The sequence below is a fragment of the Lynx canadensis genome, chromosome F1 (genome assembly GCF_007474595.2).
Source record: "Lynx canadensis isolate LIC74 chromosome F1, mLynCan4.pri.v2, whole genome shotgun sequence".
In the NCBI taxonomy this organism is placed as follows: Eukaryota; Metazoa; Chordata; class Mammalia; order Carnivora; family Felidae; genus Lynx; species Lynx canadensis.
The window spans coordinates 83,414-106,979 of NC_044319.2; the positions used below are offsets into that span (position 1 = coordinate 83,414).

General features: G+C 41.0%; 2 protein-coding genes across 2 annotated transcripts in view; both read left to right on the plus strand.

The window, feature by feature from the left end:
• The first annotated feature begins 571 nt into the window (after positions 1–571).
• On the plus strand, positions 572–17,829 carry LOC115505509 (ankyrin repeat domain-containing protein 26-like). The gene is made up of 5 exons (XM_032591862.1): positions 572–974; positions 4,821–4,857; positions 10,270–10,342; positions 17,524–17,653; positions 17,789–17,829. The coding sequence occupies exons 1-5, from the start codon at positions 887–889 to the stop codon at positions 17,827–17,829; spliced, it is 369 nt and encodes a 122-aa protein (XP_032447753.1). The 5' UTR covers positions 572–886.
• Positions 17,763–23,566, plus strand: part of LOC115505017 (ankyrin repeat domain-containing protein 26-like) — a 56,215-nt gene continuing 50,411 nt past the window's right edge. Inside the window, exon 1 of the mRNA XM_032591863.1 lies at positions 17,763–18,031. Within this exon, the coding sequence (XP_032447754.1) occupies positions 17,975–18,031 (57 nt within the window). The 5' untranslated portion in view covers positions 17,763–17,974. The remainder of the gene's footprint in view (positions 18,032–23,566) is intronic.

A 23,566-nucleotide genomic window follows, 5' to 3' on the forward strand; every position in this document is an offset into this window, starting at 1 on the left:
GATGAGAAGGACCAGTCATGTAGACCGTGGCGAGGGACATTCCGGACAGAGAGGACCACAGATCATCATTTTACTCCAATGTCTCGGAGTCACCAAGAAGTAGGAAGGCTCACTCCATCATCATAATCATTACTATTGTTGTGTGTAAAAAAGAAAGTGTGCATAGGGAAATGAGTGCTTGGCACATTTTAGGTGACTAAGACATACATGTTCTTGTACTTGCCGTTTGAATGCTTACTACACATTGGGAAGAGTTCCATACCTATATCTACAATTTTTTTGCTATTAGTTCACCATAATTTTAAGAAAAGATTTTTCTTACTACTTTGCCATTCGATCCAACCCTTCTTTCGTCAAGAAAAAGGTCAAGCCTTTGTTTACCTAAACGAAGCAGCAGCTACACCAGTGTTTGGTTGATACTCAACATGATATACTCCAAAGTTTCTGATCATGTGAGGTATGAATTGACACTGAAACAAATGTCTGCCATTTTATTAGAAGCAGTTTTCATTTATAGCAAGTACACTTTTAAAGAATTTGTTTCAAAACTTATTTCAGATGTCCTTGTATTTTGGTGAGGAATGCAAAGGAAGGTGTTTTGTTAGTTCCTTTTTGAAATCTGCATACAAGCCAGGCTTCTGCCTTTGAAAGTATTTATTCTGGCCTTCCATGATCAGTTTAGAGAGTCACTAGCCAAATGAAGATTCAAAGGGACGCTGAATCAAGAGAGCATATATGAGGTTTTGTATTTAAATGTTTTGGTGGTCAATACGTTTTACTTATGTGTACGTCTGATTGTTATTAAAATCATAAATTCAGAAATTTTCTTGGAAAAGGCTTAGGAAGCCTTCACGCAACTCATTACTGATGCTACTTTTAACAGAGTATGTCTGAGAAGCCCAACAAATATGTTCCTCGTGTCTCTGGAGCTGTGGATCAGAAAGGGCCAAGTATATTAAATGGACAAGTAGAAGGTAAGAACTGTATTTTATGCAAAGGTCATTTGACAGAATGTTGATTTAAAACAGGAATACTGATATATTCTAATATCTAAAGAAACCGGCCTGTTAAGTGCATAGGAAAGAGAAAGAGATGTGAAAAGGAGGTAAGTTGCATATCGTATGTGGTGTCGGCAGCAGATTAAATTGAGAGTGCCACCAAAGGACCTAAATGACTAGTTCCCTTTCAAGACCCTGGAAGGCCCAAGGAAGCTCAGGAAAGAAGAGAAGAGCCAAAGAGGGAATCATGTGAATGGCGGAGCCTACAGGGAGTAAATGAAGGAAAGTAAGCCGGTGTGTATGGTGTTTCTACTGGAAGGTGGTAAAATACACTAGTTCTTCAAAGGGAAGAGCAGACTATTTGAAATGCAGCAACACTATCAGGTGAGCTCCTCGTACCAGAATTTGTCAGAGTAGTATCCCCAAATGTTCCCACTCTTACTGTTATCCTCAGTGTTGGCAAGACATTAAGGACTGACCTAGCTGATGATGCAGAGTTATGTCCTAACTACCATGGGTGAACATAAGCGTTTGTAGTCAGCGATAAATGTATATACGTTAATGCCATATAAAATGGGGGTACTTCATACGGTAGTATCCTTTAGGGCAAAATAAGAGAATTGGAAGGAGGGTCACATAAGGAGACCTCAAGATAACGCATCTGACATTTTGGATGCCGTATTTGTGACTTTTGATTATTTTGGCAATAACTGCCTTTAATAGGTGAACTATATTTTTAATGTTCTAGGAAAATAAGGAAAAGAAACAAAAGCACACTATAATCAGTAGTATGTTTTCATATTCTGTCTGACAGTTCTGATTGTTGTGGAATGATCCCTGTTACTTCTTTGATTCCTATCTGCCAGAAAAATGAACTAAGTCCTAGGTAGCTGGAGAAAATTAACTGATTTTTCATATTTCAGAGAACTTTTATATGGTAGAACATAGGGGCAATCACCAGGATTTGCTCGCTCTCTCTCTCTCTCTTTACAGAGTAAAATAAGATTGTTGCTTGTTTCACACTTTCTGACATCATGATTTCATGTATTCCTTTTAAACCTTTCTTCACATGGATATATAGGGATGTAGGAATTTTCAAGTCAAATACCAAGAAAAGAGATTCCTGGAAAGGTATTCTGTGACATAACCTTCTGACTGTAACCACGCGTAAGACATCAACCCAAATAATAAAATTTCACATAATGCAGTTGTGTTAGAGGCATCCCAGTGACACCCAGATTTGATTATTCACTAGAAGAGCTCACAGGACTCAGCATATAGTTGTAGTCATGCGTGTGGATTGGTCTGGGGACAGGCTAGAAAGGCCAATCAGCACCGAGCAATGGTGCACGGGGTGAAGGCCAGAGGAAACCAAGCGCAGGCTTCCAGGAATCCTTTCTCTATGGAGTTGGCAGGATGTGCTAAATTCCTCCAGCATGAAGTGAGGACAGCACAAGTGAAATGTTGTGGGCCAGTACGAGGCTTATGGATACTCAGTGCCCGAGGTTTTCATCAAATGCTAATCACATAGGTATCTTCTCCTTAGCATGTCCCAAAATTCCAGGTTTCCAGAAAGGAAATCAAGTGTACGGCCTTAAGCACATTGAGTGTAGCAGCACTTAGGCACAGTGAACCACTCTTAACCAGCTAGGGAATGGTGGGAACCGTCCTTAAATCCAAGATCCCAGGGAACAGCCAAGGGCCAGTCATTCAAGTAGGAAGTTCTGAGGGTAGCCATCTTCGGCCTGCTGGATGAAATCTGTTCTGCAGAGGAATTATAGCCCTGACGTCATTTTTGGTGGTGTCTTCAAATTTTGTTTTACTAGCAAGTAACATGACGGTTACCATGGTACTGGTTTCAGTTTCATCATCCATATGAAGTAGGTATTTGTGTAAAAACTACTAGGGCAATATTAGGTCATAATAATCTTTTTTTTTATGGGATTAAGCTTTCATTATGATTCTTAGGTATGATCAACATAATGATTTTTGATTTAAAATTAGAATGAAAATCTCTTAATTATATGGAAAACCCAGGTTTGATTCCTATGGTGCTGAACCCCTGTTTATAGGTATAAGATTTCGGATCATGTTCACCAATTGTTTTCTTGCCTAAGTATACAAATAACTGTTGTATTTTTGTGCTTTGTTTATGCATTTTCATATACTTCCAAAGGGGAGACAGTACCCCTATTGTGTTACTTTGATCTCTATTTTAATGTTCAAGGTGACTGTATCATGAGTTAGTATATGCTAAGAGTAGCTTCAATGGATACCATATTTTGTTGTTTTTGTTGTTTCATACATTTCATAAGCCTGAGTTTTGACATCAGTTTTAAGTTCACAGCAAAATATAATAGGAAGTACAGAGAGTCTCCATATACCATACCACGCTCCCGTACACGCCTAGCCTCCCCTGTTGTTAACATCTTGCACGACAGTGGTCCATTTTTAGTAGGATTTTTCTTTTCAGTTCCTTGGTTGAGTTTTGAGCGAGAGAGCATGCATGCGTGTGAGCAGCCAAGGGGCAGAGGGAGAGGGGGGAAAGAATCCTGTGCTGTCAGCACAGAGCCTGATGCAGGACTTGATCCCATGAACTGTGAGATCATGACCTGAGCTCAGATCCAGAGTTGGACGCTGAAGCAACTGAGCCACCCAGGCACCCTGACGACAGTGGTGCATTTTCTACGGACACGAACTCTTCATTTGGAGGCCAAGTCTCTAATGTGCATTAGTGTTCAGCCTTGGTGTTATACATTCTATGAGTTTTAACAAATGTGTAATGATGTGAATCCACCTTTGTGGTATCGTGTGAAAGAGTTCCACGGCCTTAAAAGTCCTCTGTGCTGTGCCCGTTTATCCCTACGTTCACCCCAACCCTTAGCTCCATAGCCTTGCTCTTTCCAGGTGTCATATAGTTAGAATCATAGAGTGGATGTCTTTGAATGTTTAGAAAGTGAAAATATCCCGGTAATTGAATGTAGGCATTCAAGCTATTCTTTGCCCTTTGTTTCGTTTAGTTGCTCATCAGTAGAGGATCTGATGACCTCTGCCTTCCATGAAAAGAAGTATGATTTCTCTAGATGTGTGTCACCTAATGGGGAGGGTTGAGAAAAATGACATCATGAACCACTACAGAGCACTCACATTGGGATCCTCCTCCTCTGTGATGTGCGGTGGGTCTAGATAGACTCTCTAGCAATGGAAGGAGACAGCCTCAAGAGGTTAGAACGATATCAAACTGGAATGCCAAATCTTTCCTTCTTACCTTGCCAATGGAAATAAGGCCAGGGAGAGTCTGTTTGCTATGGTTTGGCCATGCTGCAAAGTACCATGGCTATAGAGCACACTTTGTGAGGGGGTGTTTCCTCCTAAAACTGAAGAGTGTCTGCTGAAGAGCTGGGGAAGTTCTGCCGTGTTACCGCAAAATAAAGATACTCTCTTTCAACTCCTCTAGGAGTGGAAGTCCAGAAAAATCATGCTAGTTTCAGTCTGACATTGTCCGCTCATGATAATCATTCTCCTAACGATACCAGTTTCCTCCAGTGCCATAGAGTCGGTCAGTGATGGCCATTGTAAACATCAGTTCCCCTGTAGGTGTCAAATTCTGATAAAACCCATTCTTGCTTTTGGTCAATATAGAGGAGAAAGTAAGATTTCTTAGTGCCTTAAGCCTACGAATGGGATAATTACCATTCAGTGTAGTGTGGTTTCCAGGTGTGGTCCCAAAGCAATACTTTTTCACAAATCATAAGCCGTACACTTGTAATTTCCTCTATTTTTCGATTGTTGATTTAACATGTATTTTGCTTTCTTCTTTAGGAGCAGATCAGAATGCTGAGGAAGATTCTATAGCCAGGTAGGATTTTTATGGATTTGTAAAAATGACATTTGCTGGGCCACCCGGGTGGCTCAGTCGGTTAAGGGTGTGACTCTTGACTTCAACTCAGGTTTGTGAGTTCAAGCCCCACGTCGGGTTTTGCGCTGACAGCCTCCTTGGGATGTCTTTCCCGATTTCTGTGTGCACTCACTCTCAAAGTATAAAGGAATGAAATGAAATGAAACGGATAATGAAAGGAAAGGAAAGGGAATGAATGAACTGAAAATTATGTGTCTCCTAAGGGAACGCAGAGAACAAAAGCAGTTGTTGCGTGTTCTACACTGGACCAGACACTATATCCTACGGGTACCGTCTGTTCAGTTATATAGTCATTGTACAGCTTTGCAAAGTAGCTGTGTTATTGTAGCCTACTTTTTATTGCTTTGGCAACTGTGGTTCAGGGAGGTTGATGACTCGACCATGATTCCATAGTTAACGGGTAGCTGAGGGGCTTTGCCCGTCAGCCCTTGAAGCTTCCGCATCCATTCTCTGGTTCCTCAGCAGCACTGAGATGAAGATACAGATCCTGGGGCAGATCAACTCAGAATGTCAAAGATAATGATGTCAGAACACCAATTTAGGGATTGCTTAAGAACCCAGGTTAATCCAAGCATGTGGCCTCATATATTTGACCACTAGTGCTAACAGAAGTCATTAGTGCAGTGGTAAATAGTCCCTTGTTTTTAACATCTGAGATTTTAGGGTGGACGTCAGCTGTGGCCATGGTGTCAAGGCTTTTACATGATAAGCAGGATGTCGTCAGGCAAGTCCTTAGAGATAGTGATATCCCCTCTTCTTGAGACAAATGAGTTTTCTGTAAGGGAAGGATATCTAGTTGTAGACCATGTTACATTAATTAAACTCACTCTCTATTTTGAGGATATTGCTATATGATTCTCTGTTGCCTAAGTTCCCAGCTGGTTTCCCTTTGGGCTAGTACCCTTGTCTAGTTCTAGGAAGCTTTTTGCGTTTTTTGGAGTTTTTTTTTTTTTCCCCATGACTTTTTGTACTGTGTTTTTGCCTTTGGACTTTCTTCTCTGGATTCCTTGGTATTTCTTTCTTTTTTTTTTTCCAATAATTTGCCCACTTCTGCCAGCTAAGGACCCTCCATTTTTCCAGAGGCCAAATCAAAAGCACTTAGGGTCTCAAGATTTAGGGAACCTCAGACATTAATTCCTCAAAACACCCTCTGGTACGTCAACCTATGTTTCACCTCCTTGCCCAATGGTTGTTTCCCTGGAGAATTTGAAACTCCAAAGAGAATGAAGTGACCTATTTGCATATGATAAGTGACAGAAATGCATTTCAAATTCTGGTTTTCTTTCTTTCTTTCCTTTCTTCCTTCTTTTTTGTCTTCATCTTGCAGGCATCTGTTTTAATAATAGAAAGCTGGGGAGTGGGTCTAATGAATACAATGAAGGAGGGTAAGAATCGAATTAGCAGAGGAGACCAGGTGTCAAGGAGAACAACACTGAGTTGGTTAGGGATACGAGTTTGAGAAAAGATGTCAGAATATGGGGGTTTATGCCAAGTGAGACAAAGGTGAATGACAGGAATGAAGGACCCAGGATTAGGGGAGTTGTTTCGAAAGGCATAATCAAATAGAGAGTTCAAGAGGGTCGTGACCAGGTTTCTGCTTTTGTGTGTGTTGGTTTCATTGAAGGTGCGAGCATACCTCAGCTTTTCTGATGAGAGAGATTAAAAATCATTTGAGCTGCTGGGAAGAGTCTGTTTACAGCAAATAGAAATATGATATCATCTACTTCCACCCCAACTTAGGGAGGATGGCTTAGATCCTCTGAAGGAATTGGGGGTGGGGGGTGGAGATTCTGAACTACAGAGATGTATGGCCCAAGGCAAGCTGTCTCCTCACTCCACCTCTTTTCCTAAATCTGTGATGCCCTTCCCATGTACCTGTAGGGCTGGGCAGGGGTAGGACTGACTTGTCAAATCAGTAAGGGAGCTTCATCTGGATAGGTGATAACATGCCTATGTTGAGGTGACTGTGTGGATGACTGAGACTCCCAATTAGCTTGTTCTCCAGGAGCAGGACATGGCTCCTACCCTCGGTCATTTGAGCCCATCCTTGTTGTAGGAGTGTGTGCCTTCATAGGCTAAAGATTGAAAGGTTGGAGAATGCCACTGAACCGTGCCGAAGAGTGATGTAGGAGTGGGAGCTCATAGGGAAGAAAGTATTCAGGCAGCGTAGAGAGAAATGGAGGCACAACTACCAGGACCATTTTGATCGCAGTCTCTCTCCTTGGGGAGCTGAATGCCCCTGAAGGCTTGGAAGGTCTTGCTAGTTCTTATGGACCTCAATAAGGCAAGACCAGTGTAGGAACAAAGTTGGCCTTGGGAACTTTTAATCTTTTAATCTCCAGTTAGTACTTCCACTCATAACATAGAAACCTTCACTTTGGTATATTTACTTAAATGGAGGTCTCCCTGACACACAATGTAATGTGTGATGCAACAACTCTGGATGTTCCACCATGCTCGCCATGAGTGTCGCTCCCATGTGTTAATGTATAATGCTATTACGATATCACTGACTAGATTCTCTATGGCGTTCCTTTGAGCCTTGTGATTTATTTACTCTGTAACTGGAACCCTGAACTTCCCTTTCCCCTTCACCCATTTTGTCCATCCCCCCTCTTCACCTCCCTCCTGGCAACAGTCAATTCTCTGCATTTATGGGTCTGTTTCTGCTTTTTTTCTGTTTGTTCATTTGTTCCCCTTTTTAGATTCTACATAGAAGTGAAATCATATAGGATTTGTCTTTCTCTGTCTGACTTATTTCACTTAGCCTCATACCATCTAGGTATATCCATGATGTTGCAGATGGCAAGATCTCATTCTGTTTTATAGCTGCGTAATATTCCAGTGTGTGTGTGTGTGTGTGTGTGTGTGTGTGTGTGTGTGTGTGTGTGTGTGTGTGGGTGTGTGTGTACGTGGTCTGTTCATGAATTGATGGACACTAGGGTTGCTTCCATATCTTGTCTATTGTCAATAATGCTATAATAAAGATAGGGGTGCATATATCTTTTCAAATTAGTATTTCCATTTCCCTTGGGTAAATAAATACCCAGTAGTGGAATTACTGGATCCTATGGTATTTGTGTTTTAATTTGTTGAGGCCCCTCCATACTGGCTTTCACTGTGACGATACCAATTTACATCCCATGAGCAGTGCACAAGGGTTGTTTTTTCTCCACACCCTGAGCAACCCTTGTTGTTTCCTGTGTGTTGAAACTGAGCCATTCTGACAGATGTGAGGTGAGAAGTCATTGTGGTAACTTCTATACATTTAATTTTCAACCATTTCAGGGAATTCCCTGCCTGTCACACTTGGTTATGGAAACTCAGACTGGGTCTTTCCTGGAGATTTCACAGGGTAGGAGAGGTGGAGGCAAAATAGAGAACTGAAAGCTTTTTTAAAACAGGGTCCAAAGTATGAAAGACCTGTACCCTGGAAACCGTACCTGGAAAGAATGTAAAGACCTGTACCCTGGAAACCGTAAAACACTGATGAAAGAAATTGAAGATGACGGAAAGAAAGAGAAAGACATCCGATGCTCACAGATGGGAAGAATACATATTTTTAAAGTGTCGATACTACCCAAAGCGATCTACCGATGTAATGCAATCCCGGTCAACATACCAACAGCATTTGCCACAGAGCTAGACAAACAATCCTAAAGGTTGTATAGAACCACAAAAAACCTTGAATGGCCAAAGCAATATTGCAAAAGAGGAAAACTGGAGGTATCGCAATCTCAGATTTCAAGTTTTATTCCAAAGCTGTAGTAATCCAAACAGTATGGTGGGTACTGGTGTAAAAAATAGACACACAGCTCAATGGACTAGAACCGAAAACCCAGAAAGAAATCCACAACTGTATGGTCAGTTAATCTTCCACAAACAGGAAAGACTATCCAGTGGGGAAAAGGCAGTCTCTTCACCAAATGGTGTTGGGAAAACTGGACAAGCCACATGCCAAAGGATGAACCTGGACCAATTTCTTTAGCATAGACAGAAATAAACTCAAAATGAATTAAAGACCTAAGTGTGAGACCTGAAACCATAAAAAATCCTTGAAGAGAGCACAGGCCGTCATTTCTCTGACGTTTGGCTGTAGCAACATTTTACTAGTTATGTCTCCTGAGCCAAGGGAAACGAAGCCAGAAGAAACTATGGGGACTACATCAAACTACAAAGCTTTTGCACAGTGAAGGAAACCGTCAAAACTAAAAGGCAACCTCTGGGATGGGAGAACATATTTGCAAATGTTTTGCAAATCCTGTAAAGGGTTAGCATCCCCAATGTATAAAAACTTGATACAAGTCAACATCCCCCCCTCCAAAAAAGCCCAGTTTAAAAATGAGCAGAAGACATAACCAGACATTTTTCCAAAGACAACATGCAGATGGTCAACAGACACATGAAAAGATGCTCCCCAAAACTACATCGAGATACCACGTTCACACCTGTCAGAATGGCTAAACTCCAAGACACAAGAAGCAAGTGTTTGTGAGGATGTGGAGGCAAAGGAAACCTCTGGCACTGTTGGTGGAAATGCAAATGGGTGAGGCCCCTGTGGAAAACAGTATGGAGGTTCCTCAAAAAATTACAAACAGAACTATCCTATGATCCAGTAATTGCACTACTGGATACTACCCAAAAGAATACAAAAACTCGAATTCCATGGGACACATGCACCCCTGTGTTTATTGCAGCATTATTTCCAATAGGCAGCGCAAGCGTCCATGGACAAACGAGTGAACGAAGAAGAAGTCCTATATGTATGTATGTGTGTGTATATGTGTATCCATACACACACACACACACACACACACACACACACACACACACTGGAATATTACTCAACCATAAAACAGTGAAATCTTGTCATTTGCAATGACCTGGTTGGAGCCCGAGAGTAGTATGGTAAGCAAAGTCAGGGAAAGAAAAATACCATATGATTTTACTCATGTAGCACTTAAGAAACAACAAATGAGCAAAGGGAGAAAAAAAAAGGTAGAGACAAACTAAGAAATAGGATCTTAACTGCAGAGAACAAACAGATGGTTCCCAGAGAGGAGGTGAGTGGTGGGAGGGGTGAAAGAGGTGATGGGGATGAAGGAGTGCCCTTGTCATGATGAGCACAGGGTGAGTATGGAGTTGGTGAATCGCTATATTCATAAACTAATATAACACTGGATGTTACTATTACTGGAATTAAAGTAAAACTTAATGAAAACAACAGAGGCCAACGTTTAATTATACCAAGAAACTTCGTTGAAGAAACAGATAGCTGACCTTTCCCTTAATTTTTGAAATTTTGTTTTTCAACAAATGAACATGTTTTTGTTGCATATTTTTGCTCTAAAGGCTTTCCGACAAACCTGGTCTTGATGATTCATGGCCTACATCAGCTAGCCAAGACTTCGATTTTGGTACCAAGGTAAAGTACCCTCCTGTGAAACTCACTTTCCTGCTCTGAATTTAGTTTTCTCCCTTATTTACTCTGAAAATTTAACAGTAGCCTGTGTATCATCATTTTACGTGTGTAACGGAAAGTTAGCAAGAACAAACCACTTTACAGATACATGACGCGTTGAATGTTTTGTTTTGTTTTGTTTTCCTTTGGTAAATCCTAGAGGTGGAGGCTGATCAAAGAATGGGCTGGAAAATATATAATGACCATGCAATTATATTGGGAAAAGCTTTCCCATAATGGAGGAAATACGACATTTGGTTAAGGATAAGGATTCTTACTGTGATAGTAGCGTGACTGATAATACTCATGCCTAAATGAAATCTTATTGGATCCGAGTATCTATTGTAGGTTGTGCTCCGCCCCAGGCAATTTTTCTTTTGGTGAGAGACAGGATTTTCCTTTGTCTCTATCCTTTGTTCTACATTTAGACTAAAATAATATTAGAAAACGTAGAAATTTAGATGTTTACCTTATTTCTCAACATTTACCTTACAAAAGCGTTCCCCTGTATTTTTGAAATAACTCCACGAAGAGTAAGTTACGATTGTGCATCTCCCTGAAGAATACGTATTTTGCTGAAAAGAGTAGCTCTATTGGCAGAGGCTCTTCATAGCCAAGTTGTCAAATTTCTAATTTCAGAAATCTTTCCTATTCTAGCTTTTAAAACTATCTCCTCCTAGTCCTTGTGTCAGATTCTAAAATTTAAAGTTTCAGACATCCGATATTTATTTAAATATTCATTCCAAAGCCCCTAAATCATTATAACGTACTGGAGGTTAGGAAACATACTTGATTGACTCCTGGAGCTCCTAGAATAAAGTCTTGCTTGGAAGAAGCAATGTCATAGTTTTTGAATGTGAATAAATGAGTAGGGAAATGGAATTCCGTAGAATGGAATTTGAAAGTAGCGAAATACACATGATATGTCACAATTAAATATGTGAATTTAAAGAGTAAGGCTTCAGTTTATATTCCGTTTTGGTGTTTTATATGTAAAAACGCAAATGAATTATATTGAGGAAATCAGGAGTTACATAAGAAAGAAGGTTACAGTATATTTTTAGTATCCTCCCATTGTGAGCTTAGAATTGCAGAGAAAAACTCCTCAGCCTTTGTTTTGTTAACCCCATCCGTGTCCCATTACATACATCCTTTGAAGGTTCACATTTCTTCCTAGAACTCTCATTCCCAATTCTTCCTCCATAGTGAAAGTTGATGTGTTAGGAACCTTTCTTGTTCTGTTCTTTTGTCAGTGTAGTAATAATTTATAGCTCTTAGGAAGTGATAGATGCCAGTAATTGAACAATTTATTTTAGAGTGAAAAAAATTAAATTCTTCATTACAGTATTTATAACTAGATAACTGTAGAGTGATGAAAGTCAGTATTATTAGGGGTATTCTGTGAATCAAAGACTGTTTTAGGTACACATCATATATATGTACATATACATATATACATATATATATACATATACATATATATATATGCATATATATATACACACATATATCTTTAAAAGGGTTAAAAGAGACTATTGTCCATAGTATATTCCCAATCCTACCTATGTACCTGTTGAAAAATGTATGTTGTTTCCACTTACCTTATTTTGCTCACATTTTTCCTTTTCTTCCTTGTCTTAAAAAGCTCATGCTTGATTGATTGGTCATGTCTTATTTTTTTGTTTCCTTTTTTCCTCTTCTCCCCCCATGCTTTTTAAGGTATTTTTTAAATTTTTTTAAGTTTATTTTGTGGAGAGAGAGAGAAAGAGAGAGAGAGAGAGAGAGAGAGAGAGAGCGAGCTAGCAGGGTAGGGGCAGGGACAAAGGGAGACACAGAATCCAAAGCACGCTCAAGGCTCTGAGCTGTCAACACAGAGCTCAATGTGGGACTCCAACCCACAATCCGTGAGAACATGACTCATGAGCTGAAGGTGGACGCTGAGCTGGCTGAGCCACCTACGTGTTCCCACCAGCATGCTCTTTTTTAATCGTTTACCCCTAGCCTAATGTTTCCTTGCAGAAACCATTTCTTTAGTGTCTGTTCTTTTAGTACATCACTTTCTGTCAACTCCATTGTCAACATATTGGTTATGGAATTCTACTGTCTGTGTGTGGTTTTCGTCCATGACTCATTGCCCCACAAGGTTTATTATTCTTTTTTTCTCTATCCTGGAAGGAGGTGAGCTAAATGTTTTTGTAATGTTTGTATTTCTCTTGGAAAGGGAGGGAGAGAGGGAACGAATGAGCAAGTGCTCGTTGTTGTGATCTGAAAATATGCAAGGTATGATCTCAGTCCTTTTATATTTGTGGAGGGCTGTTTTGTGACCCAGGATGTCATTGACATTGGAAAATGTTCTATGTGCACTTAAAAAGAATGTGCATTCTACTGCTGTTGGATGAAGAGATCTCAATATATCGGTGTTGATATCCGTGTATGTAAATGTATATATTAAGGCCAATATATACGTATGTATATCTGAATACATCTGGTCCAATGACACATTGGATCTGTGTTTCCTTACTGATTTTCTGCCTTGATGATCCGCCATTTGCCATGTGTGGAGTCTTAAAGTCGTCTACAGTCATGGTATTTGTATGTATACATTTATTCATGTTTTTGATTCATCGATTCATATATGTGGGTGTTTCACTATGGGGGCATAAACATTTGTAATTGTTAGCTCCTCTTGATGGATAGACCCCTTAATTGTGATAAAACGCGCTTCTGAATCTGTTACTACGGTCTCTGGTTTAAAATCTAGTCTTTCTGGTGGAAGTGTGGCGACTCCAGCTTTCTTTTGACTTCTAGTAGCATGATAGGTGGTTCTCCATACCTTCACTTTGAATCTGGAGGTGTCCTGGGGTCTAAAATCAGTGTCTTGTTGACAACATATGGATAGATCTTGTTCTTTGGTTTTGTTTTGTGTTTTACCCATTCTGATTCCCTGTGTCTTTTGATTGGGGCATTGAGTGCATTGCATTCACATGCAGAGTGATTAGTGAAAGATACGGATTTAGTGTCATTGTGTTATCTGAAGGTTTCATGCTTTAGGTGAGGCCTCTGGTCGTTTGTAGTCTCTGCTGCTTTCCACTCACAGAGTGGCCCCTTAGGATCTCCTGCAGGGCTGGTTTAGTGGTCATGAACTCCATTAGGTTTTGTCTGTCTGGGAAAGCCCTTCTCTCTCTTTCGATTCTAAATAATAGCCTTGCTGGGGAAAGGATTCTTCGCTGCATATGTTCCCATTCAGCACATTGACCGTTTCCTACCCCTCCCTTCTGCCCTGCCAAGTTTCATGGGACAGGTCTGCTGCTACCCTTATGTGTCTTCCCTTGTAGATTAAGTAAGACCCGATTGTCCCTAGCTGCTTTCAGAATTCTCTCCTTATCTTTGTAGCTTTCCGGTTTCGCTATGACATGTCGTGGTGTTGACCTGGTTTTGTTGATTTGGAAGGGAATTCTCTGTGCCGCCAGGACTTGGATGCCTGTTTCCTTCCCCAGATGAGGGAAGTTCTCAGCTCTAAGTTGTTCAAATAAACCTTCTGCCCCTTTCTCTCACTCTTCTTCTTCTGGGACTCCTGTGATGTGGCCATTATTTCATCTCACCGAATCACTTAGGTCTCTGGTACCTGCCTCGTAGTCTAGTAATTTCTTTCCTTTCTCTGCTTCATCTTTGTCCATAATTGTATCTTCTATTTCACCTATTCTGTCTGCTGCTTCTCCCATCCTTGCTGTCACTGCATCGAGTTTATTTTGTATCTCCTTTACAACATTTCATTTTCGGCATTCATCGTGATGATTCGTTAGTTCCTTGATCTCTGAAGCAGCTTGGTTTCAAGCCCAGCTATAAGTCTTCTGAGTGTTATTCCAAAACCTTGATGAGATATATGGTTTCTGTCTCTTTCAAGCACTTCTCTGGCTGTCTTTCTTCGTGGAATTGTTTTTGAGGAGAATTCTTCTGATTTGTCGTTTTGGCTAGTTTCCTGTCCTTTATGTGTTGTACTAGCTTGTTCTGTGTCCCACACCTGCGAGCACTACCATATTACAAAGGGGTCCTACACTCTCCAGGGCGTGACAGTTGAACACGTGTTTTTGGAGTGTGTCGTGTGCACTCTGTTGGTGCATCTTTGCTTGCTTCTCACATTACTTGGAGTGGTAGTTTGGGCCTTCCACCCGGTGTGCTTTGATTTGTTTGTTGATGTAATCCTGGAAAAAAGGAGAAGAGGGTGGTGAAGAATCCTTAGCCCAAACAAAGAGAGAAGTGACAGGAGTGGAAAAAAAGTCACAGGCAGTGACTCAAAGGAGCTGTAGGGCTTAATCCAGAAAGAGAGGGAGGAAAATGAAGAAGGAGACCTGGAAAAGTATAGAGAACGTGCCTGATGAAACCAACAAACAAAGAACTGAACAGAAGATACACACACAAACAAGGGAAAATATAAATATATATAAATAGCTTTGACCCAAAGTCAACCCGAGACCACTAGGCTGATTCCCAAGGGAGAAGAGGAAAGAGGAGAGTAGAAAGAGAAAAAAGGGAAAAGAGAAGAAAGGGAAAGAAAAGGAAAGAAAAGATGGGCGCCTGGGTGGCTCAGTTGGTGAAGCCTCTGACTCTTGAATTTGGCCCAGGTCATGTTGTCGCTGTAGGTGGGTTTGAGACACCCATCAGGCCCTGCAGTGAGAGCGTGGATCCTGCTCGAATTCTCTCTCTCTCCCTCTGTCGGCACCTCTCCTGCTTGATCACTGTCTCTCTCTCTCTCTCAAAATAAAGAAATGAGCATTAAAAACGAAAAGAAAAAAAGAATAATAACTCAAATGAAAACAAACAAACAAACAAACAAACAAACAAACAAACTAAGATAGAAAACCGGAGGAGAGTTGTCTATTGGTGCCTGGGACTGGTGGCTGTGCTGGTCTAGACGAGGGGCTGTCTGGTCCCATCAGTGTCAGTCTCACTCCTATAGAGAAGCAGTTACCAGGCACAGAGAGGCAGGGTTTGGTGTAATAGGCCTGGCTCCACTGAGGCTCACTGTCCGTTCCCTGAAGCCCCACGATATTGGTCATGGGGAGAGAAATGGCGACACCCCAATCTCTCCTGGCCACACGAGGTGTCTCAAAACTCACTGTTCAGGCCGTCCTCACAGAATAGCCTGGGGGGCCAGCTTGCCTTGCTGCACAGTCTCCTGTGCTCCCTGAGCACTGAGCTGGGATTCAAAACCCTGTAGGATCCCGCTTTGCTCGGACCTGGTAGTGGAGTTGCGCCACTCTGCCCAGTGGACAGAGGGCCTCTGGCTCGTGCCTGCACGGTCTTTTTCCCTTGGGCAGGGCAATACCTCCCCTTTCCACCATACTCAAGGTGTTCTCTCCCAGTGTTTCCCTGAGAGCCTAGGGGCGGCTCCCTCCCCACCAGGCATGGGAGGTGGCAGCTCTGGTCTAGAGAAAGTCTGGCAACCTTGAAAATTCTGTTTTTTAGCTTCTAAGGCTGTTTTGCAAAGTAGAAACTGGCTCTCTGGACATCTCCTTGGTCTGTGGTCCGGACAGGTTTTCTCATATCCAACTACACTTCCCACAGCCTCTCTCTCTCTTCCTTTTGTTTCTCCACCAAAGGGCTTCCCCGACTCCATGCCTGCGCTGCCCATTTTATTTCTCCCAACTCGCATCCACACCCTTCTGTCCCGCCAAGCTGTCTCTTTGCACCTGTGGAGATTTTCCTGTCCCTCTGCAGCCTGCATTGCTGGTATTCCAAGTGTTGTGACCTCAATACTGCTGTGTTTGAGGGACAAGGGAAACGCTGATCCCCCTCCTCTGCCATCTTAACTCCTCCCGCCTCCTCTTACTTTCCTTTTCACAATTTCACAGTTCTGTGTAGGATTGCATTAGTCTATCAGTTTAATTGTTTTATAGATATTTACGATGGCCTTTTCTTACTTGAACTTCATTGATCTCAATTTTCTTTTTGTTTTTTTAAAGTTTATTCATTTATTAATTGGAGAGAGAGAGACAGAGAGAGCACACGTGGGGAGGGGTAGAGAGACAGAGGGTGAGAGAGAAAATCCCAAGCAGACCCTGCACTGTCAGCGCAGAACCAGACGGGGGGCTTGAACCCTTGAACTGTGAGATCATGACTGGAGCCAAAATCAAGAGTCAGGTGCTAACTGAATGAGGCATTCAGGCGGCCCTAACATTTTCTTTGGAAGTCCCCTGGGCACTTGACATTTAATATGCCCTAGTTTCAAGACATTGTTTCTGACCCTTTCCCTTTCCTCTTTCCTGACTGTAATCTGCTCTGTCCTTTGTGTTCCCTAGCCTCAAAAATAGCAGCCCTGAAACAGGAAAAGTCCTGGACTCCGAACTCCCCTGAAATGACCGCATCCAGTCACTCACCACATTCGATATTTTGTACCTGCTGACCATTTTTCATATGTTATTCCCGTAATTCACTCGCTCACCTATAATTTTGCAGTTCTCTTCTGGTTTTGCTTCCTTTATGTTCATCCTACATTGCTGCCAGGGTGACCTTTCTAAAATATACTTGTGACGATGTCACTCCTCTGCTTATTCAATGGATCCCCATTACCTGAAGGTGGAAATTCATGTTCTAGCATAACACTGCTCTTTTTTCTTTTCTTTTTTTTTTTTGGTTTCGTCCTGATGTTCTAGTAATATCTCTCTATCTATCCCATTCCCAATAACTCTGTTCCAGTTTTGCCATATTGCATAGGTGTTGTCACTTACTATATTATTTCATAGTTGATCCTTTTGCTCATTCTAGAATGCCCTTCACACCCTCCCCGTGGGCTTTGTCTGTCTTTTAAGATACAGCCCTATCTTCCCAGCTGAGCTGGGAAGTTTGCTGAGCTTCCCAAATGTAAGTGTTTTCTCCTTTGTGCGTTCACTGTACGTGATTCACTTCCCTTGCAGAACTAGTGGATGGTATTGTTCTGTCCTTACCTGTTTTCATGCATCTCTACCGCTACTAGCGTATAGAACAGACTCTGTCTTTTATTTATATTTCCAGCTCGTCCCCGGATCGTGGCTATGACTTGACAGATACAGTATGTGCTCGTCTTTCTGAGTGGGTGAGTGCGTGACCAGAGGAATGAATGTGATGTTTTTCTGAAGTTGGGTTTTTGTTTTGTGCTGTTTTTCTAGGAAGGAACAGCAAAGTCAGCAATGGAAGCAAAGCAAGATGGTGTTGGTATTATTGAAAATGTGCCACCGGAGCAAACAGTTAATGACAGTTTGACTTCTGCTGGTGGAGTGCATAAAAATTACAGAAGCGGTAAGCTAGTGAATCTCTGTGAGTTGTTTTCCTATGATTAAATGCTAGTATGAGAAAAATCTGAAAGTGTGTAGATCCAAATATATTATCCCTTTTTCCTGAAGATATTTTTCTGTTGCTATCTTTCTTTACAAGTATCCCAAGTACTGCCCCCTTTTGCTTCCGGAAAATCTTGAACCCCCTGAACATCTTTTCTGCTATTGCTTTTATTTTCTTGAAATAGTCATGAGTGGAGATAGACTTGTGTCTGTGTTTACAATTCATAGTAACACATGTTTTACCTGTAACACATTAATTTATCTGTGACCGTATCCTATAGATATGTCAGCATTAGAATTGGGAGAAGAGGAAGATGTAGAATCACCTTCTCTTCCTGAGGTACTGTCTTCTTCTTATGTTTAAGTATAAGCATGGAGGAGTGATGTGAAAACGTCCACGAGGTGCTTTCACTTTGCCTTTTGGATAATTAAAATAACATCGCAGTCATACTTGCAGTAATATAAGTAAAGTAATGATGACCTATTCTAAGGTGACAACTAGGGAAGGAGGTAAAAAGGTCCTGATCTCTTAGGCCCAGGCAGCTGCTGCATAATGCTGCAAGCGCTGTGTTTGAAATCAAAAGACATGCTAGCATCTTGCTTCCGTCACCTCCTAGCTGTGGGACCTTGGAAAAACTTGCTTGAATGCCAATGACCTCGTTGCTAAAAATGGCACTAATACCCACCTCTTGGTTACGTGTAATGAACAAATGTGGCAACGTTTTGTAACCTGTAAAGGGTGCTATAGAAATAGAAGACAAAATGATCACAGTGGCATGTATTGACTTAGTAAATATTGAGGATGCTTTTTTTTTTTGGTGAATGTTTGTTTATTGTTGAGAGGGGGTGGGGGGACAGAAGATCCGAAGCAGGCTCTGCACTGAGAGCAAGGAGCCCACTGCACGACTTGAACTCATGAACTGTGAGAACATGAGCTGAGCCAAAGTTGGGCGCCTAATTGACTAAGTCACCCAGGCCCCCCAAGAATACTTGTTTTAAATGTGACGATGTCTGAAGGCCAATAAAATGGCAGTAGTGTCCAGAAAAGAATGGGGAAGTAGGAATGGGTGTTTGATTTTCTAATCTGGGGCTATGTGAAGTTCCTGTAATCTCTTAGTGGAGGCATCATATAGGTATACAGTTGACCCTTGAACCAGATGGGTTTGGACTGTGGGAGTCCACTTACACACAGATATTTTTCAGTAAATAGAGTACCATCCTGTAAATGTATTTTCTGTTCCTTATGATTTCTTTTTCTTTTCATTATTTCTTTTGACAGAGAGAGGACAGAGCACGTGGGTAGGTGAGGGCAGGGTGAGAGAGAGAATCTTAAGCCGATTCACACCGCCAGCGCATTTCTTTCTCTTTGATATTAATTGATTTGGCTGCTAATAATTTAAAGTTATCCAATTCTCTAGTTATTAATCTTTAAAAAGTACTCAAATGCACTTTAGTGCTCGTTATAAGGGATGGTAAGCTAAATAGTTTTTAAGGTTTGTAACATTAAAAATCATCTAACTTAATTTTTTGGTCGATTTAACATGTAATGAATTGTTTAGTTCCAAGAACTGACAAGCTTAAGTTTATGAGTTCATATTTTCCTTCTGTCTTAGGCTAAGGCAAGTTAGTTTTCACTTCTTACAGGAAGTTACAATCCAGTGACTTGGGAACAACTAAACATAGATTAAGAAAGTTAACAGTAAAATTGTAATTATTTTCTCATTTTTCTTTGTCCGTACTTGATTACTTAAGGGTAAGGTGTTTTTACAACCATGTATCCTGGCAGAAAATTCATGTGCAAATCCAAACAAGGAAATTAACCATCCGTTTTTGCAACTGCAAAAAGTGACTCAAGAACCAGCAATGGATAAGGGATGTGATAGGGAGCATGATATATCTGTATATTTAAGACACGCTTCTATGCAAAACTTTGAGGAAATGTGGATCAAATAAGGCAAAATGGACTGGAAAAAGAGCTTAAAACTCATCACCAGTGAGTGAAAGCAGAAGTTTGGTGAAATTTGTTAACCATACAGCATTCCTACTCATCTTGAAGAAGAACCACCACAGGGTCACTCTAACAAGGAACCAACTGAAAGGAAATGCCTTCGAATTGGACAAATACAGAAGAAGATGCATTTGGAGTGTCTGTCTCGGTAGTATTTCAGGCATTTCCTGAACAAAAGGAGCCTAGTCCTGAAAATGTCCTTCTCTCTCATTCATACTCTGGGTCCCCAGAATATGCTTGCCAGTCATCTTCTAAGCTTTCTTTAAATGAAAGCAAATCATCAGGGACATATAAATCAAAACCACACTGAGATATCACCTCACACCGGTCAAGAGTGGCTAAATGAACAAATCGGGAGACTATGGATGCTGGCGAGGATTGTGGAGAAACAAGAACCCTCTTGCACTGTTGGCGGGAATGCAAACTGGTGCAGCCACTCTGGAAAACAGTGTGGAGGTTCCTCAAAAAATGAAAAATAGATCTACCCTATGACCCAGCAATAGCACTGCTAGGAATTTGCCCAAGGGATACAGGAGTGCTGATGCGTAGGGGCACTTGTAACCCTATGTTTATAGCAGCACTTCCTTTTTTTTTCTTTTTTTTTTAACGTTTTTATTTATTTTAGAGACAGAGAGAGACAGAGCATGAGCAGGGGAGAGGCAGAGAGAGAGAGGGAGACACAGAATCCGAAGCAGGCTCCAGGCTCTGAGCTGTCAGCACAGAGCCTGACGTGGGGCTCGAACCCACAGACTGTGAGATCATGACCTGAGCTGAAGTCAGACGTTTAACCGACTGAGCCACCCAGGTGCCCCTATAGCAGCACTTTCAACAATCGCCAAATTATGGAAAGAGTCTAAATGTCCATCACCCGATGAATGGATAAAGAAATTGTGGTTTATATACACAATGGAATACTACTTGGCCATGAGAAAGAATGAAATATGGTCTTTTGTAGCAACGTGGATGGAACTGGAGAGGGTGACGCTAAGTGAAATAAGTCATACAGAGAAAGACTGATACCATATGTTTTCACTCTTTTGTGGTTCCTGAGAAACTTAACAGAAGACCATGGGGGAGGGGAAGTGGAAAAAACAAACAAACAACAAAAACAACCTTAGAGAGGGAGACAGCCAAACCATAAGAGACTCTTACAAACTGAGAATAAACTGAGGATTGATGGGGGATGGGAGGGAAGGAAGGGTGGGTGATGGGCACTGAGGAGGGCACCTGTTGGGATGAACACTGGGTGTTGTATGGAAACCAATTTGACAATAAATTTCATATTAAGAAAGGAAGAAAGAAAGAAAGAAAGAAAGAAAGAAAGAAAGAAAGAAAGAACATCAGACTATGAAAATGAGAACAAACCAGACATTGAGCATCTTTTTAACAACAATGAGGATTTTTAAAATGATATAGAAAATAAAAAAAGCAAGGATCCCACTAGTTACATTTAAAGTGAAAGAAGGCCAAGAGTTTGACATGCAAATGGCAAAAAATATGGACCAAAATACCACCGATTGTAAATTAGACCTCAGTCTAGTTATTCAGAGAGCCTTTTTGATTTGTGGCTTGCCTGCTGCGATGTGATGAAACGCACGGTTCAAACAAAAAGGGATGATATTTCTGCTGTCACAAACACTTACGAGAAAACAAACCAGTACAAGACTTTTTTCCAGAAGCCATTATATGCAGATAATGCCAGTACTCATAACTATAAAAGTATTGATTCTGAATTGGAAATCGTGAGTTCTTCTTCAGCATCTAGTTTTCCAGCATCTGAAGTATATCTAAGTGAAGACTTACATCAAGATATGCAAAGGTTTAAGAATGAGATAGGCATGTCACAAGTAGAGTTCCTGTCTTTGGAAAGAGAGAAAGTTCAACCTGCACAAGAGATAGAGGTCCACCTTGCTGTTACTCTTGTTTTTTCTCTTTAGCAATTATCTAATCCATTCTGATTTTCCACTCAAGAGAACAAGAGTGTGCATACAATGGAATTGTCTAAATAAGTAATTGTGTCTGGAAATAGATTATTTCTGCTATCTAACAAATAGGAGTTCAGGAAAACATTCTCATGATTTGTTTTCCTTGAAGTTTCTGTGTCAGTCTTCCAAGTAGTATATGAACTGGGAAACTAACTTAGCTATGTAAGTACCATGTGACCTCATGAACCAGAATAAACATAAAGAAACTGCTTAAAAAACATAATAATCTCCAGGTTTTTTAAAAAAAAAACATATTGACGTCAATATAAATTGCATTTCCATAAACAATAAAATGGGAAAGAAGCAATAACTAAGAGAAGGAAGATACACAAATGTTCCCAGCTAAGGCAATCTATTTATTGCTTCAGTATGTGTCTGTAGACTCTGGGCCTAGAGTTCTTGCTTGTCTAGCTAGACAGCAGCGGGATGCAGGATTACAATAGGAGAGATGGCTAATGTCCCGGAGAACACAGGAGCCCAGATTAAGGGTCCTTGCTCTGTTTTTATTAGGATCAGAAGGCTTCCAAACATGGTGATGGACGTGCCCAAAAGACACAATCAATCTGTGAACATGAACTCATGGGCATGAGGGAAAGGGGGTTTGAAGATATAGGGTGTTAGGGGTTTGGGTCAATATAAAACAAAATCCTGGCGCCTGGCAGATGGTTGTTAACAACAGACCTGAGGCAGCTTCTCTCTTTATCTCAGCTAGTCTAGGGGAGAAGAAGGATGCTACCTCAGGATCCACAAGGCACCTTTCTTTTGCTAATTAGCTCCCCTCTGGGCATCTTCACCCTGCAGCCTACCGCCTATAGCCCTATTTACCTGTTTACCTAATTTGGTCCTTCCTTCCTGTGAAAGCAGCTTTCTGCCATAGGACTAAATTGGGGAGTGTGTCCTCCTGCATATCTAATCTGGTTTCCCTCACACACCTTTGTCTTGGAGCCTTTGCCCCGCCCTCTCTCTACTTAGTTACCTAATCTTGTTTACCCAAACTTGGGTGTGAGCATCCTATGGCTTTGTAATTTTTTATGCCTGGTTAAGCCATCAGTGCAGGCTCAGGGAATTTCTCAGCTTATTGCCCACAAATATATGCAGTCTTGTCTGCTTTACTCACAATCTTGGAACTTAGAATTTCAACATGACCCCTTTGAGATAAGCTTAATAACAGCTATTTGTATTATCACTGCTTTTTTCCCCACGTTTGTTAAATCATCATTCTCAGATGTTTCTGTTGAGTCAAACCTTCACTTTATGTTCAATAAAGTATGATTTTGGCCTGTATGATTTTTACCATGTAGGAAGCACAAACCTTCAGCAAAGCTTCAGTATTGAACTCCAAGGGAGAAAACTGAGTTTTGAGATGTGTGGAGTTTAGAAATAGACAAAACCTAGAGATACCCTCCTTTAGAAGAATAAGTAGCTAATCCCCTCGTCCCCTATCAAGGTATTAATTTACTGTGCCAAAGTCACACTTTTCATGCATCTGATTAACATAATGAATTTGTGGTCATTTCTCTGAGTCAGCATTCAAGAATTGTATCATCTCTTTTGGCGCCATAAAATGCTAGGTAATGCCACTTTAGGAACTTGGGACAAATCATTTAACCTTTTTGAGTTTTACTCGCGTTATCAGTAGCAAATGGAATTAAAGGTGATCATTACGTTTATACCCTCTCCCTATACAATGTTATGGTTATTGAATGTGAGATTCGGAGAACATTGCTAATTTCCCAGAATTCCACCCTAACGTCCGTTTCACTTTGTTCCTTTTGTGTTGTGGCAAACTTTGGTTCATAAATTTTAGGGGACACTGTCACTTCTTTTGAGAACCTTAGGATCCCAAAGAAAAAGAATTGTAAAAGGCAGTCAGGGAAAGAAT

Excerpts from the sequence above, each read along its gene's own strand:
- LOC115505509 (XM_032591862.1), top strand. The coding sequence starts at position 887 with ATGTCTGAGAAGCCCAACAAATATGTTCCTCGTGTCTCTGGAGCTGTG. Across the intron at positions 975-4,820 it reads ATTAAATGGACAAGTAGAAG|GAGCAGATCAGAATGCTGAG; the intron begins GTAAGAACTGTA and ends TTTCTTCTTTAG. Across the intron at positions 10,343-17,523 it reads ACTTCGATTTTGGTACCAAG|GAAGGAACAGCAAAGTCAGC; the intron begins GTAAAGTACCCT and ends CTGTTTTTCTAG.